The sequence below is a fragment of the Rhipicephalus microplus genome, chromosome 3 (genome assembly GCF_043290135.1).
Source record: "Rhipicephalus microplus isolate Deutch F79 chromosome 3, USDA_Rmic, whole genome shotgun sequence".
NCBI classification, from domain to species: Eukaryota; Metazoa; Arthropoda; class Arachnida; order Ixodida; family Ixodidae; genus Rhipicephalus; species Rhipicephalus microplus.
In genome coordinates, this window is record NC_134702.1 from 143,481,736 (window position 1) to 143,500,978 (window position 19,243).

The window sequence follows — 19,243 nt, forward strand, 5'->3', positions numbered from 1 at the left end:
TGCGGCTCTTGAAGAGGAAGACAGAGATTCTGAAGAACAAGAGGGGAATTTTCTTTCATTCAAGCTTTCAAGAGTCGTGGATAAGGACGTCGAGATAAGGACACCGAAACGAGACCAAGCAAAAAAGGAAGTCGTTGCAGTCGCCAGATGTAATGGCTTCATTTTACACGCATTTATACCTTACGCGTCTGCGTCATGCCATCGGTGAACCTAAGAAGGCACTCACAAGCCAAACCGAAGAACGTTAGAATTTTAGTATGGATGCTGCTTCATAGTACAAAAAAATGCAAAGCAGGGTCTTCTGAACTCTCCGAGTCCTAGTTTCATGCTGGGAGAATGCTTTATTTCTTCATGTCAGAGCGAAACCATAGTGCCACTGGTTACGCGTATTTGTCGTGCTCACGAGCGTGCCGCGTCACGACTTGGGACGAAGGAGGAAACACCACTCATGCTTTGTCAGCCGACAAAGGACTTGTGAGCCCATAGAAAAAGACAGGTGTGGTTATCAGGCGACGATGTATAGCCTGATCCGATTAGTTTATCCTCAGTTGTTTCTGCGATGTGTCCCTCACATAGTGAAAGTAACTTACAAACTTGAATAGCCACATGTGCTAGGAAGTTTGCTTTGTTATGAAATGTTCCATAAGGGCTGCTAAGTTTTCTTGAACGAGCACACAAGCTGTATTTCACATCGTAAAGCGAAGTTTTAGCTTATGCATGCGGTGTCATTGGACACCCAAAGTGGTGCTTCCCTTTTCGTGGTTTTTCATTATCGTGGATGTCTTGTCTGGTTTAGATGATCACAGTGCGCTTTTTCTTTCCTTTGTGAGTCCAGCACACCACACACACACACACACACACACACACACACACACATATATATATATATATATATATATATATATATATATATATATATATATATATATATATATATATTCAAACTCCTGTTTGTATCGGTGCGCGTTTTTCTGTTTTCTCCTCCTTAAGCAGCCGCGCCTATTCCCCCAACGCAGGACAATTTTCATTGCCTTGGTACTGCAAATTTTACACTGCTGTGTCACGCTCTGCATGTACTCTTGATTTGCGTTGTATCTTAAGGTGTAAACACTGTAAGCTAATTACTTTTTTATGAGTTTACGGGCTTATGCTATTCATACTTTTTTACTTCTAAGCTTATATCATTTCCCTGGTCTTAAACTTCTTCCATGTACATTTATGACACCTTTTGGTATCATTACACTAGAAGAAAAACTTGGTTCGTATGATGCTATTCGACCAGTGGCAATGCTACCCAGAGAAAAGTATATTCCATTGGGTGGTAAAAGTATGGCAACAAACTTTGTAAAAAAAAGGGTGACCGAAAAGTCATTGAATTTACTTCAAAGTACATAAGGGATGTCGGGTACTGTGACATGCGTACAAAACTACATTTTTTTATTCATAATAATAGGAGGTTGATGCCGAAACGCCTCAGTTGCAAATCTCGGATGACATGCTTTTGTGAAGTAAAAGCGTCCTATTTAGATATGGAATGTGAAAACGAGCATTGAAAGGACTGTCTGTAGATAAATGTATGCTGTTTGCAAAGACGGTGCGTTACGCGCTAGCAAGCTCACTTTCGAATTCGTCTAAAATGTCTTGCCTGTCTGAAGTTCATGTGCTTATTGAGAATGGCGCGCCACCTGGTGCTCGGCCGGCCGGTGCAGTGGCCCGCGGAGTGGTAAAGGACAGGTCTTCCTCTTCTGTAGTGGGTGAATATTGTTAAGTGGGGGAGTGTGCGCCAGCCGGCTGTGCTGAAACGAGTGCCAAGATCACTACATTGCGTGCTCTGTTTAGCCATGAAAGCCGAAGACGAAAAGCTTTTGGGTGGCAAGCCCAGCAGCGCAGTGCTTGCAGACATACAGGCTGTCAATGCGTTAAGCGCCGAACAGTTCTCCCAACTTGTAGACACCGCCTGCCGCTCGTCTACGGCGTCAGCTTCTTCGTTGGGTGGCGACGTAAGTGCCGTGCAAGATCTGTCTTTGACGAAAACACTGAAGTGTGTATTTGATAGTGCATCTTGTTTCCTAATGTGCACAGCGTGTTCGAGTGCGCACCGTGAGACTAGGATATGGTACCTGTCCTCGCTTGAACAGCGTTTGCTTGGCGCTGCGTCTCTGTTCATGCGATTAACCACTCATGAAAAAAGCAAGATGTACTTCGTAGTTTAAACTTTGCTGCTGGACTGTAGCCTCAACAATTTGCCATAATTTTCCTATGCGTAGAATGGTGGCGCCATCTATGGCATGTTGAAGGAGCTTTTCAGCTCGACGTGCCGTTGAGCGTCATAGACGGCGCCACATTATGCGCTTCGTGGTCTGTTGCCTGCTTTCTTCAATGTTTTCCCCTTGGCATTGCACGATGCCTCCAGTTTTCCCGAAAAAAGTTGCAACAATAAACAACAACAAGTTTTACACGATTAGTTGTGGATGCCTCTACGATCACTTTGGTGCGAGGCTGTTTCACGGCGGTGAAATTACACATCAGAATGCATTCATTCCGCAATTGAATATCGCTTTTGTTTGCAATTTAATCAAAGCTGGGTAACTTCTTGACATTAGAACTGGCGCGCAAGAACTAGTTTTGAGAATTGGGTTACATAAGGTACGTGTAGTAAAAATTATCATTATGCGAATTATCTACCAGTAAATATTATTGAGCGGTTTACATTGCGAGCTGGCGTTATGAGCTAGTCTATTAACAGGTCGTGTTCGCTATCGTGAAGCATTTTTATGCAAACTTCAGCGATATAGAGGTTATCTATCTATCTATCGCTCGCTTCATATTGCCATGATATGACATCGGCTTATGGCTGAACATAAATGACAGGTTCTAGCATAAAAGTCATCACTTGAGTGTCATGTATGGCATTATACATGGCATTATACATACTATGCTCACAGTGCGTTAATGGCTGTTTCGTTAAATTCATATATCAAAATTGTTACGGTATATGGCATGACTGCATAGCGACTATTAATGACAGTGAGATTAAAGTTGTGCCTGTCATGTACGGCATGATTTATATGACACACAATTGATGCACGTGCAGTGTTTTTTAACCTCAAGTAAGTACGCTGGAATTAATCGGTGGTCTTATGCAATTGCACATAATTTGATATGTTCATTATTGATTAGCCCCAATATTGAAACTGGCGCAACCGAGTGAAAAATTCGACGGCTGCCTTATCCCAGATGAGAAAGTTTGTGGCGAACTTTAAGCTAAGATGCAGCGATTGCAGGAATCGCTGCTTAGAAAGAAATGGCATCACGTGAAGAATGTCAGCGGATTGTTTTTTATTTGTTTTGTGGTTTGGGATGCTTATGTTTGTTTGAACTATAAGAATGGGCACAAACCACCCTTTCTCCTGTCAACACTGTCTGCGAGGACAAACACCGCAGTGGTTCACCTTGGGTTTTCTTTGTACTGTAAAGGAAGACACTGATGACAGTTTTCTTCCACACAAAATGAAGCTCGGAGAAAAACGCCTAACATAACTCGTAAATGTGTCGCAATGCCCCTGTGTAATACTACTAACTGCACGATAAGCTGGTGCCGCGGCGCAACTTCACTCCTACGTCAATTCTTCACCACTGTAAGTTCGGTGGCTGAACTACACAGTGCCCGAATATTCTTCATGCCCTGGTGCTCTCAATTGCAACGTTGAGGCCTATAATCGATAACGAATTCTGAAATTACGTGGTTTCTAATAATGTATATAAGACTTAAGTCCATACAGCTTTTTCATAGAATGATAAGACCTCAATTCAGTTAAAAGGAAATGCGTGCCCAGGGTATCATAGTGAGGAGAAAGGGGGGTGGCAAATGTTGATCGTAGCCCCCTCTTCTTCCTTGGTTCAGTACAAAGGACAACATGCTTCTCAATGGAAGCAAAAAATAAAAGTAAAATGATCGGATGAACTGCTTCTCACCATGGCCTCCCGTTGGTCTCAAGCTTTCCTGAAGATGCGAGGAAAGCAGTTGTTGGAGTTCAACATTCGTAGTCTTCGTAAGCCATTTGCCATTTTTTATTACACCGTGCCTAATGCCCATGTCGACGTCGTGTACGTAATGACACAGTGTGTCGCGTAATGTACGCATAAGTTGGAAGTTTTGTTATTAGGGCTCTTGAAGTGTGTTACTGCTGTCAGAAAGCTCTTGAAGGTGGATGGGAGAGTGCTTCAGTTGAAATGATGAAGTATCGCATCCATTATGGATATGTAGTTAGGGGTTGCACTAGGAGCAGGTTATCGTGTAGCCAACTTTCCTTACCATTTCTCATAATTTACAAACTTTGATAAATATAGCAGGCAGGTATTTCTACAATTTATTGGGCTCTATTGTTGGTTTTTTTGTGTATTCGAAATAAAAATAATTTCCTCATTTTGGCTTGTTGTTGCCGGTTTAGGGGAGAACTGACCTGTAAGGCTGCAACATTAAGCTAGTAATATCATGTGCACTGAACATTGCAGGGAAGCAGTAAGCCTGGCAGTGAGACACTGACCCTCCTGTTGTCCGAGGCATCACGACGTGGCTTGGATGCTCCAAAGCTACGCCAGAGCCTGGAGTCTCTCGGCCTGGACAGTGCACGTGCTGCAGCCCTGGCTGATCGCTGGTTCGCATCTTGTGCTGCTCGGCCGCAGGTGATACTTCTGCGTTGCTTTTTGCAGGCTTATTAAGTGCAAGTCACTTTTTAAGTTTCTATTGTTGCACTGAACACAAGGCCCTGCTGCGCTACTACAGTGTCACTCTAAAAGTGAGCTCAGCTGAGAATAAAAGAGTTTCGCCAAGCATAAGCGAACAATATCAGTATTGGTATGTGTCGCCTCGGGAATCTATTCACGCAAATATTTGTCGCATCTGTCCGGAACGAATGGAGTTGCAGAAGTTTAACTAGTTTGACACTCTGTTAGGACGCTTTCTATCCTAGTTCGTGTAGACGAGCGTGCTGGGAGCTCATGGCCAGACCACATGTACGAGTTGCAGCGCGTTGGTTGGTGCCTTTTTGACGTGGCACTGCGTCATAAAGTCCCGCGCTGACACGCTGCAAGGTGTACGTGTAGTGGGGCATTTTTCCGAAAGGGCCGACTTAGAAGAGAGCAGTCGCGTCGGCGTGAGCCTTGACGTTAAGCACGCGTGATTAAATCCTATGATTCTCTAATTAGTTTTGTGTTTGAGTGCGGCTGTGTACTGTCAGCGGACAGCAAAGCGTTGCGCCGGCATGTACTGGCACCCCATGGTAAGAAGTGTGCCTGATCCAAATGGCGCGCTTCATTTATGACCCATTTTACATAGACCTCTATTCAAAGTAATAGCATTCGCCCACAGCTTTGAAGAAGGTGAGCACGGGCCTCTGTATGAAAACAGGACGCTTAGCAATACACTTCTAAGCTCTTCCCAGCACACTACTACAATAATTGGAAGAAATGTTAATAGAAATGTCTGGTATTCAAAGGATGTGAGTTTTCACCATAGTGGAACAGGGTGGTGGTCGTTGGGAACTGGCTACGTTACGTAAAAATGGCTGCTTTTTAGCCCGTTTGGCGAAAAAATTTTCAGTAGACACCATGGCTAATTTTTAGCTACCTTTAAACTTCTCATTTCACATATTGAAAATGACTTTATTTATTCATCAATACTAAGTACTTCATTCATAATTCTGCTCCTCTTCTATTTGGCAATAATAAATAATAACCAGGCTTCTTTTGCTACCATCTCTTGAATTCTAGCACCTTTTGAAGTACGCCCAGCATCAACCCTTCTCAAGAAGTGGTCCATAATCCCTTGAACAGAACCCCTTGAACATAACCCTGTAAATGCCAACAGTTGCTGGGAAATATTTTTTTGTGCAGGAACTGGAGGTCATTAATATATATACAATCCTCATAGATTTCGATACTGTAGCAATACTTTAAATGTAACGACTGGTATGCGGCACTACTTGAGATGATTACTTGCTAAATACTAGGTAGGCTCTGGTGTAAATTTTTATAGGTTACGAAAAGGAAAGAAGACAACCACCCATTTGTAGCACGAAGCCACAAGGAAATCCAAGGTTACGTTCGTATGACATGAAAAGAAGGTGGGGAAAAGAAAGTAGGTACATAACGCAGCTCCAAGTGGTCGCATTTCAATCTGTGAAGACTGTATAGATTTTACGCCAGAATTTTTTAGGATTGTAAAAATCAGAGGTGCACTTGTTCGAACTGATTTGTCATTTAAAAGTCTTGGACAAAAACTGTAATAGGTGCTTGCCCATGTTCATGGAGGAAGAAAAAGAAGAGAAGGAGCATGAAGTCATGCAGCCAGCCTTTGCAAGCCAACCTATTTTCTAGCCAGCAGTGTCAGCCCAACAAGCGATGTTTCGCATCAACATCATGCAAGCAACGCGACCCAAGCAACAACGTGTGGCGCCCGGTAGCTTTTATTCGAAATGCACAGACCGGCTGATTCACGCAGGAGGTTCCAAAAAAGAATACCACCACAAAGATTATTAAAACCTACCGCGCACTCTGATGTATTGGTCACGTGTTAGGCCGACATGGTGGTCTTTACTTGGCTTCATTGGTGTGACGTAATGCTCTCAGTGTTCTTTTTACTTCCTCCATGCCTATATCAAACTCTGCTTGGCAGTTTGTGGGAAAGCTCGCTTAAAAACAAAATTGCTGTCACAGCAGGTGCGGCCCTGGCAGCTACGGGACGTGGAGTGGCGTTTTGGTGTCACTGTGGCCAGCTCATCGCAGGAGCCGCGAGGCAGCTTTGTGCAGCTTCGTTTAGCACTGGCGAACGGACAGGACGTGCACGTCGAAATGAACCTCGCTCAGTTCTACTCTCTTTGCCACGAGATGGAGCAAGCCAAACTGACTTTGGAGGCCTTGCGCTGAACATCGTTGTACCGATGTTGTACCTGCTGTATTCCAAAGTGATTCAAGTACATAAATAGTAATCATTCGTCCTGCTCCCTGTTTTGCAATGTTCCTTGTGTGCAATTATAATTGGTACAAAAATACATTGCAGAAGAACATACCGTCTTGTCTGCCCTGTATTGGAGCACCTGGAATCGTCAGGGTATTTACAATATTACTACAAAAAATAGAAAAAAGCAAACTTTTTTTCTTGTTTACTTTGTTAGACACAGTAATAATGAGAACTAACAAACAATAATGGCAGGAACAGTATAGGGGCTGTCACTACAAGTAAGTGTAATGTAAATGAACAGAAAAAAAAGGGGACAAAAATATGATTTGCTACTGGCAGGATCCAAACCTGTGACCTTCAAATAACACATATGATGCTCTACCACCGAGTCATAGTGGCAATCATCCTTCAGTCAGTGCCGCCTGTTGCCATTGAGGGGAGTGTGGAACACTTTTTTTTGCCCGCTACGCACTTACGATTACATTACATTACTTATAATAATACATTACATTACTTATAATTACTTCTGATAACATTCACTATACTTTCGTTTGCGTTATTGTCTGTTAGTTCGCATTAATAGAAAAATTAGAACACATCAGAGCTTTGATAGTATTAAATGCAAAACATTTTTCTGCCTACTGCAGCTACTTTATGCATTTCTATTTATCAATTGTTGCGACTGGGGTTTGCAGGCACCGGAGATCTGGGATGAAGATGCCAAGGTAGGAGGAGGTTGAACTTAGTGGGAAGGGTTTACTTACAATATTCATATGGCAAGAGCTCTCTGGCCCGAAGCTCTACATTGAAAAGCTTTCCATTGAACAAGCATACATCAGCCCGTGCGCGCTGTTTTTAAACTGTCTCATTTCCCTAGATCGAGGAATAGGTTCATACTGCACTGTCCAATAAAAGGTTCCATAGCACACACGAGGGTCATTATAGCGGCACCGCTCCCAACAAACGCACGTACACAAACCAAACACGTGTATGGTCCTGGCGATGCTGCCTCCTCCGGCAAATCTTGCTTCCAGCGAGCGGGGTGAAACCAGTCTGTCACCTCGCCGCTCGGGCCGACCACCTATCCTTTGTCGAACGGCGATCGTGGTCTAGGCGCCTCCAAGGGGTAATGCCTGGGCATTTGGTACTTAATTGAGCGTCGGCGGCTTACCAGTCAGAGACGCACAGTCAGTGTGGTGGTCAGACGTCCTTAATCGGCGGAGGTTCGGCATTGTGGCTTTTACTCAGGCACAAAAACGCCACGTGTAGCATCTCTGCGCGGACGCCAAGGAGAGCGGTGCTCGGTCGAGTAATTGTAGCCACGCAGCGCCCAGTACATGGAAACAGGAGGGCGTCTTCGCGCTGCTCCTTCTCTCCACATAATGAAGCGGCAGCCTTTCTTCCGTTCTGGCGTCCCCGAAAAAACAGTGGATCGCCAAACGCAAGAGCTCGTCCACGGGGGGGGGGGGGGGAATCGACCAGCCGTACAGGTAACCCGAAGCGTCGTTGTTTGGTGGCAATATATGCAGCTTTATTCAGCACCACACCGGTGTTCAAGTGAATGCCAAAACGCGCGCCAAGGTCCAGTATGACGCACACAAATTAGCGCCGGATAGGTTGGTCTCCCTCCAAATAAATAATGCCTCTGCACATCTCTTTCGCGAATGTCAGCGTGCAGTTGGGGTGGAGAAATGGTGCAGAAAGAACCTCAAAATATTTATTGTTACTGCTAGCAGTTGCTCTTCAGAAAATGAGGATTCTTATAGCTGGTACATTATCTCCATAGCAGTACACTGGTTGTCTTTGTCGTGATTCACTGTTACAAATCCATGCTGGAATATGAGAACTGTACTTGATATTCAAAATGGTGAGCAAATGTCGGTGACATACATTCTCCTGCTGACTTCGATTGATTGATTGATTTGTGGGGTTTAACGTCCCAAAACCACGATATGATTACGAGAGACGCCGTAGTGGAGGGCTCCGGAAATTTGGACCACCTGAGGTTCTTTAACGTGCACCCAAAGCTGAGCACACGGGCCTGCAACATTTCCGTCTCCATCGGAAATGCAGACGCCGCAGCCGGGATTCGAACCCGCGACCTGCGGGTCAGTAGCCGAGTACCTTAGCCACTAGACCACCGCGGCGGGAATTTCTCAGCCTCGACTAACCCATTATTACGAACAAATCACAATGCAAAGACGTAGGAGAATTAAAAGAAAGGTTAGAGGCAGGTGCACGATTTCAATATACTGAAGGTAGCGCAAGAGGCTCACCGAGCGCAAACTTTGAGTTCAATCCCGAAGAAAAGCAATGCCAGGTGCGCTTACATTCTTCCAGAAGTCTGTGCTTAAAACACGCGTTATAGAAGCTGTTTTACCAATATAGCCAGATCTCATGAAATTAAAATTACTAGTACCCCTATTCTTGCTGTACAACTTATAGATCTGAGCGCCGATACTAATATTGCCGGCGGCGCCGCGCTGGTGTGTGCACCTTCGGTGGTGGCGCGTCAACGGCGCGGGTTCCATCAGATCGGCGGCGGCGCGGCGCCCAGGCTGCCGATCCTTGATCTACTTCCTCGATCCTTGATAACTTCCTTGATTGAAATTGTTTAGTAAAAAAGTTCAATAGGGCTCAAAGAACACAGCCTTTCGGGCAAACACCCTTGCATTGGCGCGCGCAAGTGAGAGTGTGTGAAATGAAGCATCAGCAGTCATATTTTGTTTTATTGAATTGGCATACACGACTATTACGAAAATTAAAACAAAACATTACGTTACCTAAACTAAATGGTCGTGCTTCACAAACAATCCTATTTGTTAAGTATTACTATCATTATATATGTATTTTCTTGCATCAGAGGACATTTCAATTATTTTAGGTAAACAATGCTGGTAAATCCCAGATGGGATCTATTGAAAGTGCCTCACTGGAAGATTTCAAGGGAGTATGGGAGGTAAACTTCTGCGGAGCGCTGTCTATGATGAAAAACGCGATGCCGTACCTGCGTCAAACTAAAGGTAAGCTTTAGAATTCATTTTTGAGCAACTATACAACTTTAAGTTCAGTGGCATTAACTTTCGCTATTTTAAGGAAGAAATCCGATATGGTCTGCTTCAAACAGAAAGACGAAAATGGTGTTTTTCATATTTGAACACCGGCTATTAATGAATGCACACTTTAAAAAAGGCAGTACCCTCAAGCTTTTTCGCCTTTAAGAGCTCAACGCGATTGCGATATGTTGTCGGTATAGTGTGTACTTCAACACCTTAGTGTATATCCTTTAGTGTAAGATTTCGCTCAAGAAGCTTCGATTGTGGATTGCTTCAATGTAGTCGATATAGTTAAAAATAAAAATGGCTTGTGTCAGTTAAGCTTTCGCGCATGGCTGCACTAATAATAAACCTTTGGGTAGTATATACCAGCATTCGATATGCCATATTTCGTCATTCTTCTGAGAAGCGTGGTATCGGCTAAACACTTGCAAGGAATTTTGTGTCAATTGTCCATGCAGTGGCTGACGTCGATAAGGAATTATGGCTGAAGTGGGTATGCACCACAGTTTATAGGGGAACAAGAAGAAGCTTTTGTGATGGGTTGGAGCATTGGATGGCTTACTCGTTACGCTATCCACATTGTGCGACGACTAGTTGTTCTTTGCTCTCCGTTGTCCAGCTCTCTGGCCGCTGGACAACGGCTTTGAGAGCACGAGAATCGCGTCAGAGACTACTTCGATCCCGGCGTGCTCCTCCCGCGCCTGCCTCTTGCCCCACTTCTCGAAGCGCTACGCAACTCCGGCCTTCACGGCGTCCCATTCGCTACCGCCTAAATCCTGATCGCCAAGGAGCGAGCTGATGAGAATTCCTGCTACATATTTTGTAGCGTCCTTATCTTTAGGGAGCCGCAGGTTTAAACGCCATGGTTTTTTGCCCCAGAGCACTAAACTGGAGTCGGCTAATCTCAAGGCAAGGAGGCTATGGTCACTCAAAGCGGAAGAACACAGCCAGCTAGAGTGCATGCTAGGAGCAAGTAAAGGCGAAACAAAAGCGATCGATCCTCGACCGGCTCCCTCTCCCCATCCAAGTCATTCCTGACTGGAGGGGGCGAAGAGACCGCCAAGCATCGACCAGTTCCAGCTTGATCACAAGATCCCCCAACTCCCACCGACCGTTTCTGTCTCTACACTTTGGAGTTCCTCTGAGAGAAATACGATCCGCTTGTTCTAAAACACAATTGAAATCACCCACTAGAATGACACGGAACTGGCCAACAAGATAGGAATATAAAGAATTAATCAAATCATTTTGTTGCCGACACTTCACTGGACCGTAAACATTCACGATTCTAATGCTGGAATCAAGATCTACCGACAGAAACAGACCATTCGAATCCCTGGCGTAGCACAGTACAGAACCAGTAAATCGTTGCATTAAAATGACAGCGACTCCCCGGCAACTCGCGCCGCCTTAATTGCAGTAGGATTTGGTGCCAAACGTTCTGTCGAAGTTCTTAATCTGGCCCCGCCGCGGTGGTCTAGTGGCTAAGGTACTCGGCTGCTGACCCGCAGGGTGCGGGTTCGAATCCCGGCTGCGGCGGCTGCATTTGCGATGGAGGCGGAAATGTCGTAGGCCCGTGTGCTCATATTTGGGTGCACGTTAAAGAACCCCAGGTGGTCTAAATTTCCGGAGCCCTCCACTACGGCGTCTCTCATAATCATATAGTGGTTTTGGGACGTTAAACCTCAGATATCAGTCAATCAAGTTCTTAATCTATCCCAATCTAGACACAAAAGTTTGCTGCAAAACGAGAATTTCCATCTTGCGAGACCGAGCCAAGTGAATAACCTCAGACTGTTTCGATGCTGTGGTGATACCATGACAATTAAAGGTAGCTATTGTGAGGGAAGCCATCATGAAAAATGAATAGGGAAACCACAGAGAACTAAAAAAGACAAGAAGACTAGAAAGACAGAACAGCTAGTACTTGGGAGTACCAGCTGCTGTATAGCTACCTAACCTAGCTACGAATGCGAATCCCCTTGGAGAGGGAGTCCTCATTCGTAGAAGAGTACTCTCTGTCCCACAGCAGTGAACATTCCCAGCTGCCCGGCCGACAGTTCGCACAAGAACCATTGTTCGACTCACCCGATTCACTCTCCACGACGGTGGACGAGGTACACTCCTCGTCGGGCTACGTCGCCGCAGCGCGCTTGACTTCTGGGAGGGCCTCGTCGGAGCAGCCAGGCCCGCCGCTCGGAGCCGCCGCTGGCCCCTCCTACAAGGCGTTCCGGGCTGAGACACGCCGTTTCCGTCTTCGGATAATCAGGTACCAATCCATGGGGAATTAAGCCCTCGTCTTCTTCAGCTTTGTCCTTATCAGCGGTGGTGGCGACCGCAGGCACGCTCACGGGCGCGGTTTGGCCGTGGACAGGAGGGGGGAAGCCTCAGCTTGGTCCAACTCCGCCCCCTCCGGCTTTCCCCCTCCGGCTTTCCCCCTCCGGAGGCCGCTTCGCACAAAGGCCCCCTCTCTGGCTGGGTCGAGCCCCCAGCAGCCGTCAGAGGATCCTCCTGGTCGTGAGCTGCGCTGCTCCTAACGTGCGAAGAAGAAGCACCGGCGACAGCAGCATACGAGAAAGCACGAGCTTTGCAGGCTGATTGAGCAGTTTTTAGATTTTCGCGGTCCAGAAAATTGATACCACCATTAAACAATTTTGATTGTTCAATTCTATCGCCTCGCGAACTCACCGAATTATTAGAAAACGTTGCTAAAGGATTAGAATATAGATTCATATCAATAATGACAAGACACATTTTAAACCAATTATAGGGGAGGAGTTCAATGAAGTGACATTAGCGGAACAAGCTGATGTAGTGAGGCACTTACCTCCTGCACCAGGACTAGATGGGGTAACCTCAGCAATGATAAAAGTACTGTACGACATTTCCCCACATGAGCTACGTGATATGGTTAATTGCGCTTTGAAAAATTCTAGGATACCTGCGGATTGGAAACTTTCCAAAATAATTCCCGTACCTAAAAACAGGAACACGGGTTTACCTTTGACAAAGTAAGGTCAATTTTTATTAGATTTAATTTGGTTAAAATAATTGAAAGAATTTTGAATGCTCGTGTAATGAAATACGTTGAGGAGAAGTCAATACTGAACCCTTGTCCAATGGGCTGGATGGTCCATCTGGATGAACCATCTGGATCTGGATGGTCCATCTGGTATGCGCATGTGGATTTCGAGAGTCGTATACAGTTAGCTCGGCGTAGAAGAGAGTATCGTGCATTAGTTACTATAGATTTGGCGAAGGCGTACGACAAAGCGGAGCATAAAATACTGCTACAGCAGATGGAAATGTATTGCTTACCAAACCAGCAGTATTTTTAAGGAAGAAAGAGCTTTATCGCTTTCAAAGGGGTTGTTTTTCCAACAGATATCAGCAATACCGTGGCGTACTACAGGGGGCAGTGCTCTCACCGGTGTTCTTTATCATGTTCCTCAGCTCGATTCCAACACAAAGTGATATTCATTTATATGAGTATGCAGATGACATTGCCTTCTTTGTGACAAATAGTGATCTGCAAATACACTATAGCACATTATAGAATAACCTAAACACGATAGAGGAATGGCCTGAAAAAATTCAGATGTCTTTAAACGTAAACAAAACGCGCTTCTAGCGTTCTCGTTCAAGGGCCCTGTCAACATCTTCCTGAAGTATGACACAGATGGATTTACTCAAATACTTAGGCATCGTATATAACAGCTCGTTAAATTGGAAAGTCACATTGATCACATTGGGTCCAAGGCGACACGATCCATGAGGTCAGCAATAGAAAAATCTCAGCAATAGAAAAACGGAGTTGCGAAGAAATACATTGGTAATGATCGATAAAATGTACATGCGTCTTATCATGGAATTCGGCTATGCGTTATTTTATGGCAGTGCGACTTATAAAGTTAGACCGCTCATACCATTGGAAAAGGAAGCGTTACAATTGCCCTTAGGACTGCCCAAGTTTGTTGCTAACAATGTGCTCTACATGGAAGCGCGTCTACCTCCACTGTTAAACAGATTCAAAATACTCACTACCCAAACATTTTTAAAACTATACACTTCGCCCTAGAGGGAACTGTTTTATGCTTTTATTAAAGAGCCAAGCTTAATTTTTGAAACTCGGTGGTCGCGATTCCACTCCCCACAGATCATGTTCGTTCAAGCACTGCTAAAACCACTGAACGTCTAAATTGATTGATTGATATGTGGGGTTTAACGTCCCAAAACCACTCTATGATTATGAGAGACGCCGTAGTGGAGGGCTCCGGAAATTTAGACCACCTGGGGTTCTTTAACGTGCACCCAAATCTGAGCACACGGGCCTACAACATTTCCGCCTCCATCGGAAATGCAGCCGCCGCAGCCGGGATTCGAACCCGCGCCCTGCGGGTCAGCAGCCGAGTACCTTAGCCACTAGACCACCGCGGCGGGGCTGAACGTCTAAATCAAACATATTTTCTCAACAAGTAAGTCCAATTTAGACCCTCAGATTGAATTCGAGAATATCTACCCCTCTAACGCGAAGCAAAAGCCAATTCATTATTTATAATCAGTTACAAGATTACTTGGCACAAGTGAACATGAACAACATAATTGTGACTCATATATTCGTATCAAACAAAAAGGCTGGGGCAGGTATATTTTCGCGTTCCCTTGACTGGTCCTTTTCTGCTAGGCTTACAGATTATACACCAACATTCATAGCAGAATTATTTGCTATTGTACTGGCACTGCGGAAATTTTCTTCAGGTGAATCAGAAGCAGTCGTAATTACAGATTCTTTTGTTGTTGTTATGTGGGGTTTAACATCCCAAAACCACCATATGATTATGAGAGATGCCGTAAGGGAGGGCTCCAGAAATGCTGACCACCTGGGGTTTTTTAACGTGCACCCAAATCTGAGCACACCGGCCTACAACATTTCCGCCTCCACCGGAAATGCAGTCGCCGCAGCCGGGATTCGATCCCGCGACCTGCTGGCCACAGATTCTTTTTCAGTATGTGCTGCTCTGTCTTAGGGAGCCAACTTAACACTCGTGCATATGTTTCGACAACTCATACAGACAAACTTGCAAAAACTTCAGCTGTTTTGGGTACCAGGCAATCGTGGCATATATCTTAGTGAGATGGCAGATGCACTTGCCACAGTATATCTTAGCGGTCTCCTTCTCTCGACTTTGCCTGATACGGCTTACGCGACAGCAATAAGGTTTAAAGTTTAAAAACATCTCTTTGCTTAATGAAATCAACTCCTACTCATGGTATAAATTTCGAGATTTAACACATCTAAGATTCTGCTCGAATAGACAGTGAAGCGCAACACGGCAATTGGAAGTTACTTATCCGAGATTGCGTCGTGTAATCTCCGAAGGGTGATTTCACGAGAGATCGACACGGGTCCAAAAGTTGATATTTTAAATTTTATTGAGTATTTTATATTTCGTGCACCTCTCACCAGATAGCCCGAAAGTCAACTTCGTTTTATGATTAACGTCATAACTTACGAGAAAAAAATATCAAACTTAACCAACACGGAGGCACCGAGTTCGTCACCTGTCATTTTCGAAAATTGCAGATGCTATAATAAGACACATATTTTTGTTTCAAGGAAGATACTTTTTACGTAAAATGCGTGTCTAATGAAGAATGAAATCATACGGTTTCAAGTTTGTAGACCTTAAAAAAATAGCTTTTAAAAATGTCTAATTTTGCGACAGTTTAAAATGAGTTACGTATTCCTCATTTTTTTTTCTTCGAAAGTAATGCGAACAGTGTTTTCAAACTTGACACGTTTTAAGGATATAGTGTGTTCATTAGATACATAAGTTACTGCTGCCGTAGGGCAAATGTAAATTTTTATATATTGCCTCAAAGTTATCATATTGGTCAAAGTGTACTCCACTGAAATGTGAATAATAAAAAAAAAACCATCTTCGATTTTTCCTAAAATATCGTAAATAGGCAACCGAAGGCCATCATGCAGTAATATAGAAAAACATGTTGCATTATTTTGCTTTTAGCGACAATATTCGTGGTACAAATCAGAGCTTTTCGAGAATGCGCTGATAAGTTGAGAAATCTAGAAATCGGAACGGAAAAGCGGCAATAAGCTTCAAACGCGAATAAACGTGACCTTATTTGGTGAAGAAAGGCTGTTTTAGCACTGTGACAAATACTCACCCATGAAGGCGCATTTATGCTCCTGATAACACAGCTCTAATGGAGCAAATCTTCTACACTGTAACTCATTTGCAAAACACCTGTCTATATTTGCAGATAAACTCAAACACGAAAATGTTCCAACGCAAGTGTTGGGTTTTGCTAGAAAAAGCATATGCACTTTAAATACCCTCACTGGTATTTTGGTGGTGACTGCGTGAAACAAGAGATGCGCTCAAAATGGCTGCATCTTTTGCAGATCACATTTAGCAGTACGTGACGCTAACAAAACAAGACCACGATCAGTACCCTCAGATGTGCTTAGCCAAACATGCCAAGAACCTATGCCTGGAACACGTGGCAACAATTTCCACTGACTCTTCTTAAACTTACGAAATGTTTCTAGCTCGTCTGCATTTGCACACAGCAGCTTGACATTCTTGAGCTTCACGCTCATTTGCGCCACTATTTGGGATGCTGACAAAATCACAGCTGAGCTTGCCGCTCTGAGATTGTAGAGTGTAGCCTGATGCTTTAGTAGGCCACCAACGCCGTCACAAGAGTTCTTGCCATGTCCTGTGGCCGAAAAAATCCACTTTGTTGATATATAATTTTTCTGACATAACTTGAACTGGTACTTGTTTTTGAAGTGACTGCATGCACCATCAGAAACATAAGTAACATGCGTGTCAGGCTTAAGTTGTTCCTCCATATAGTTGTGGATTATTTGTAGAATAAAACAGGCGTGTGCAGCATCATGGCATGTGTCATCACTGATGATGGCAAAACTTTGAATTGATTGCTTCCTTGTGACGACACACGTGAATATAGACACCTGTCTTTTGTGCCAGTGATACGGCTGTACCTCATTCGGTAAAATGGCTGTCCAATTTTCGGCGAAATCAAAGTGCAAAATGCAAGATTCTTTTTCTTGGTTATCTTTCGCCTGGCGTATTGCTGATTCTTGAATGTATCTTACGTAATCATGGGTAATCCACTTCACGAACCATAGACTTAGCTCTCGCAGAAAAGCACTTGCTTGGGCTGTTTTTTTTTACTAGATCGCCATTTTTCCATACTGCATAGGCTACCTCAATATCTTCAAGGATTCCTAAACACGTGGCTGTGAGAGCGTCCTCCTTAGCACAATAGTCACAATGGCTTAAAAAACAATCTCTTGTAGGGGAGCTGCAAAGAAATAGTTGTTTCAAGAAGTCCGCCATGTAGGCACCATCGGTGCCGTCTTGTAGGGCAGAAACACACTCCGTCGCATTTGCACAGTATACACAAAGGCGCACTTCTTGGTGTGGTGCAAGAAGAACCCACTTCGGCCTCAGTAAATAAAACTTTGAGAGCCCAATAGACGTGTTCGGATTAGCTTCTCTAAAAAGACGGTAAGCCTCTCGCACCGAACGGGTCATAAACCTTTTCGAAACAAGCTCCTTTTAGGGGCGAAGCTCCTTATGGCGTTGCTTGGGCGTCCCTCGTATGTAACCACCAGTGGCACATACCCGAAATAGGTATAACACTTGACCTCCAAGGTGGTGCCAGTGAGAAATTTCTTCTGTGCGTTGTTTAACAATAAAAAATAGTGCTCAATGTACATGCCAATGGCTGCTGATGGGGAATGAGAGACATGAGCATTCGGCTTTTAGTCAACGCGCACGCTGCGATCCCCATTAGCAGCCATTGACATGTACATTGAGCACTATCGGACAAGAAAGGGATGCTACATCATACTCGCTGGGTGTAACCTCCTTAGCTTTAGAAAGGTTTAGCGAGCGTTGAGCCGCAGTGCCATGAATACAATGAACTTGTATATACCATGAATGAACTCAAGGTGGTTAAAAATGAGAAGTAGATACGAAGCGCAAGCCGTAAGAAAGTAAAAGCCGAATTCTCCTGTCTCTCATTTCTCATTAGCAGCCATTGGCATGTAAATTGAGCCCTATCTGACAGGGAAAGGTTGCTACGTTATACTCGCTGGGCGTAACCTCCTTGGTTTTCGAAAGGTTTAGCGAGCGTTTGGTCGCAGTGCCATGAATACAGTGAACTAGAATATACCATGAACTCGAGGTGGTTAAAGGTGGGAAGTGGACCCAAAGCGCAGGCCGTAAGAAAGTGTGCGTGTGCCACCTCTCGTTTAGTCCTTGGAATGTCCGCTGGATGGCGGTGCTTCTATATGGGGAATATATGATAAAAAGATGCGAGATGGTGGGACTTGGAGTGTTGAATAGATGAACGAACGGACACACAAACAGATGCATGGATGGACGCATGAACGGACGCAGGGGCGGATGCACGAAAGAACGCAGGAACGGGCGCACAAACAGACGCATGGACGGTCACACAGACGGACGCATGGACGGACGAATGCTTCGCCCCACTCTCCATCATTCACTCCGTGGATATGCTGCCATTTTTTTCCGTCAATGATAACAGATATTGCATCTTTTTTGTTGGGACTCTTCCGAGAGCAGCTATACTCATCTTTGGAGTAGCACGCCACAGCTGCCTGGACGCCCATTGGGTTCAGCCGTGTCCTTTTTACCGCATTTGGTGCAAACCATATCCTGTGTTTTGCGCGCCAGCGTCGGGATCTGTATATCATGTAAGCTGACAAGTTTGGTATAAGCGCTTGAAGTTTTCGGCGCTCTATATCGCTCGGCAACAGTGTCAACAAACGCATGCGCTTTCGATACGAAGAACACGCTTCATAGGCTTGCTTGAAGTTCTTGAACCACTGGGCACACACACTGGATATTAGATCTGATGGTTGAAAGTGGCGGTTACACACGTTACGGTGGCATTTCACGGTTACCGTAGAATTGCTGCTAAGTTGTCTTGGCTCTGCATGTGACAATGCTTCAGGCGTGTTTACCCACCGCTCTTGACTTCTGCCTTTTTCTTCTTCGGGCAAAAACTCATCAGCTGTTTCAGCTGAGAAGCCATTAGACGAAGACAGCATATCTCTGAGGCGTCTCAAGCAGTTCTGGCAGACGTGGTCGTTGTTATGTGCATGGCGGGCAGCTTTCGGCAAAAGCTTCTGGAGGGT

The 19,243-nt window shown here is 44.7% G+C and overlaps 1 protein-coding gene across 1 annotated transcript; it reads left to right on the plus strand.

Annotated features, from left to right (window-relative positions):
- Window positions 1-1,774: 1,774 nt before the first annotated feature.
- On the plus strand, window positions 1,775-6,995 carry LOC142803386 (COMM domain-containing protein 7-like). The gene is made up of 3 exons (XM_075888507.1): window positions 1,775-2,000; window positions 4,516-4,686; window positions 6,718-6,995. Exons 1-3 carry the CDS (start codon window positions 1,842-1,844, stop codon window positions 6,925-6,927), a joined length of 540 nt encoding a protein of 179 aa, XP_075744622.1. The 5' UTR covers window positions 1,775-1,841; the 3' UTR covers window positions 6,928-6,995.
- Window positions 6,996-19,243: the final 12,248 nt, after the last annotated feature.

What these genes read in the sequence shown, in the direction of transcription:
- LOC142803386 (XM_075888507.1), top strand. Translation starts at nt 1,842, where the DNA reads ATGAAAGCCGAAGACGAAAAGCTTTTGGGTGGCAAGCCCAGCAGCGCA. An exon ending in CTTCTTCGTTGGGTGGCGAC is followed by an intron (nt 2,001 to 4,515) that starts GTAAGTGCCGTG and finishes TGAACATTGCAG; the next exon opens with GGAAGCAGTAAGCCTGGCAG. An exon ending in CTTGTGCTGCTCGGCCGCAG is followed by an intron (nt 4,687 to 6,717) that starts GTGATACTTCTG and finishes TTGCTGTCACAG; the next exon opens with CAGGTGCGGCCCTGGCAGCT.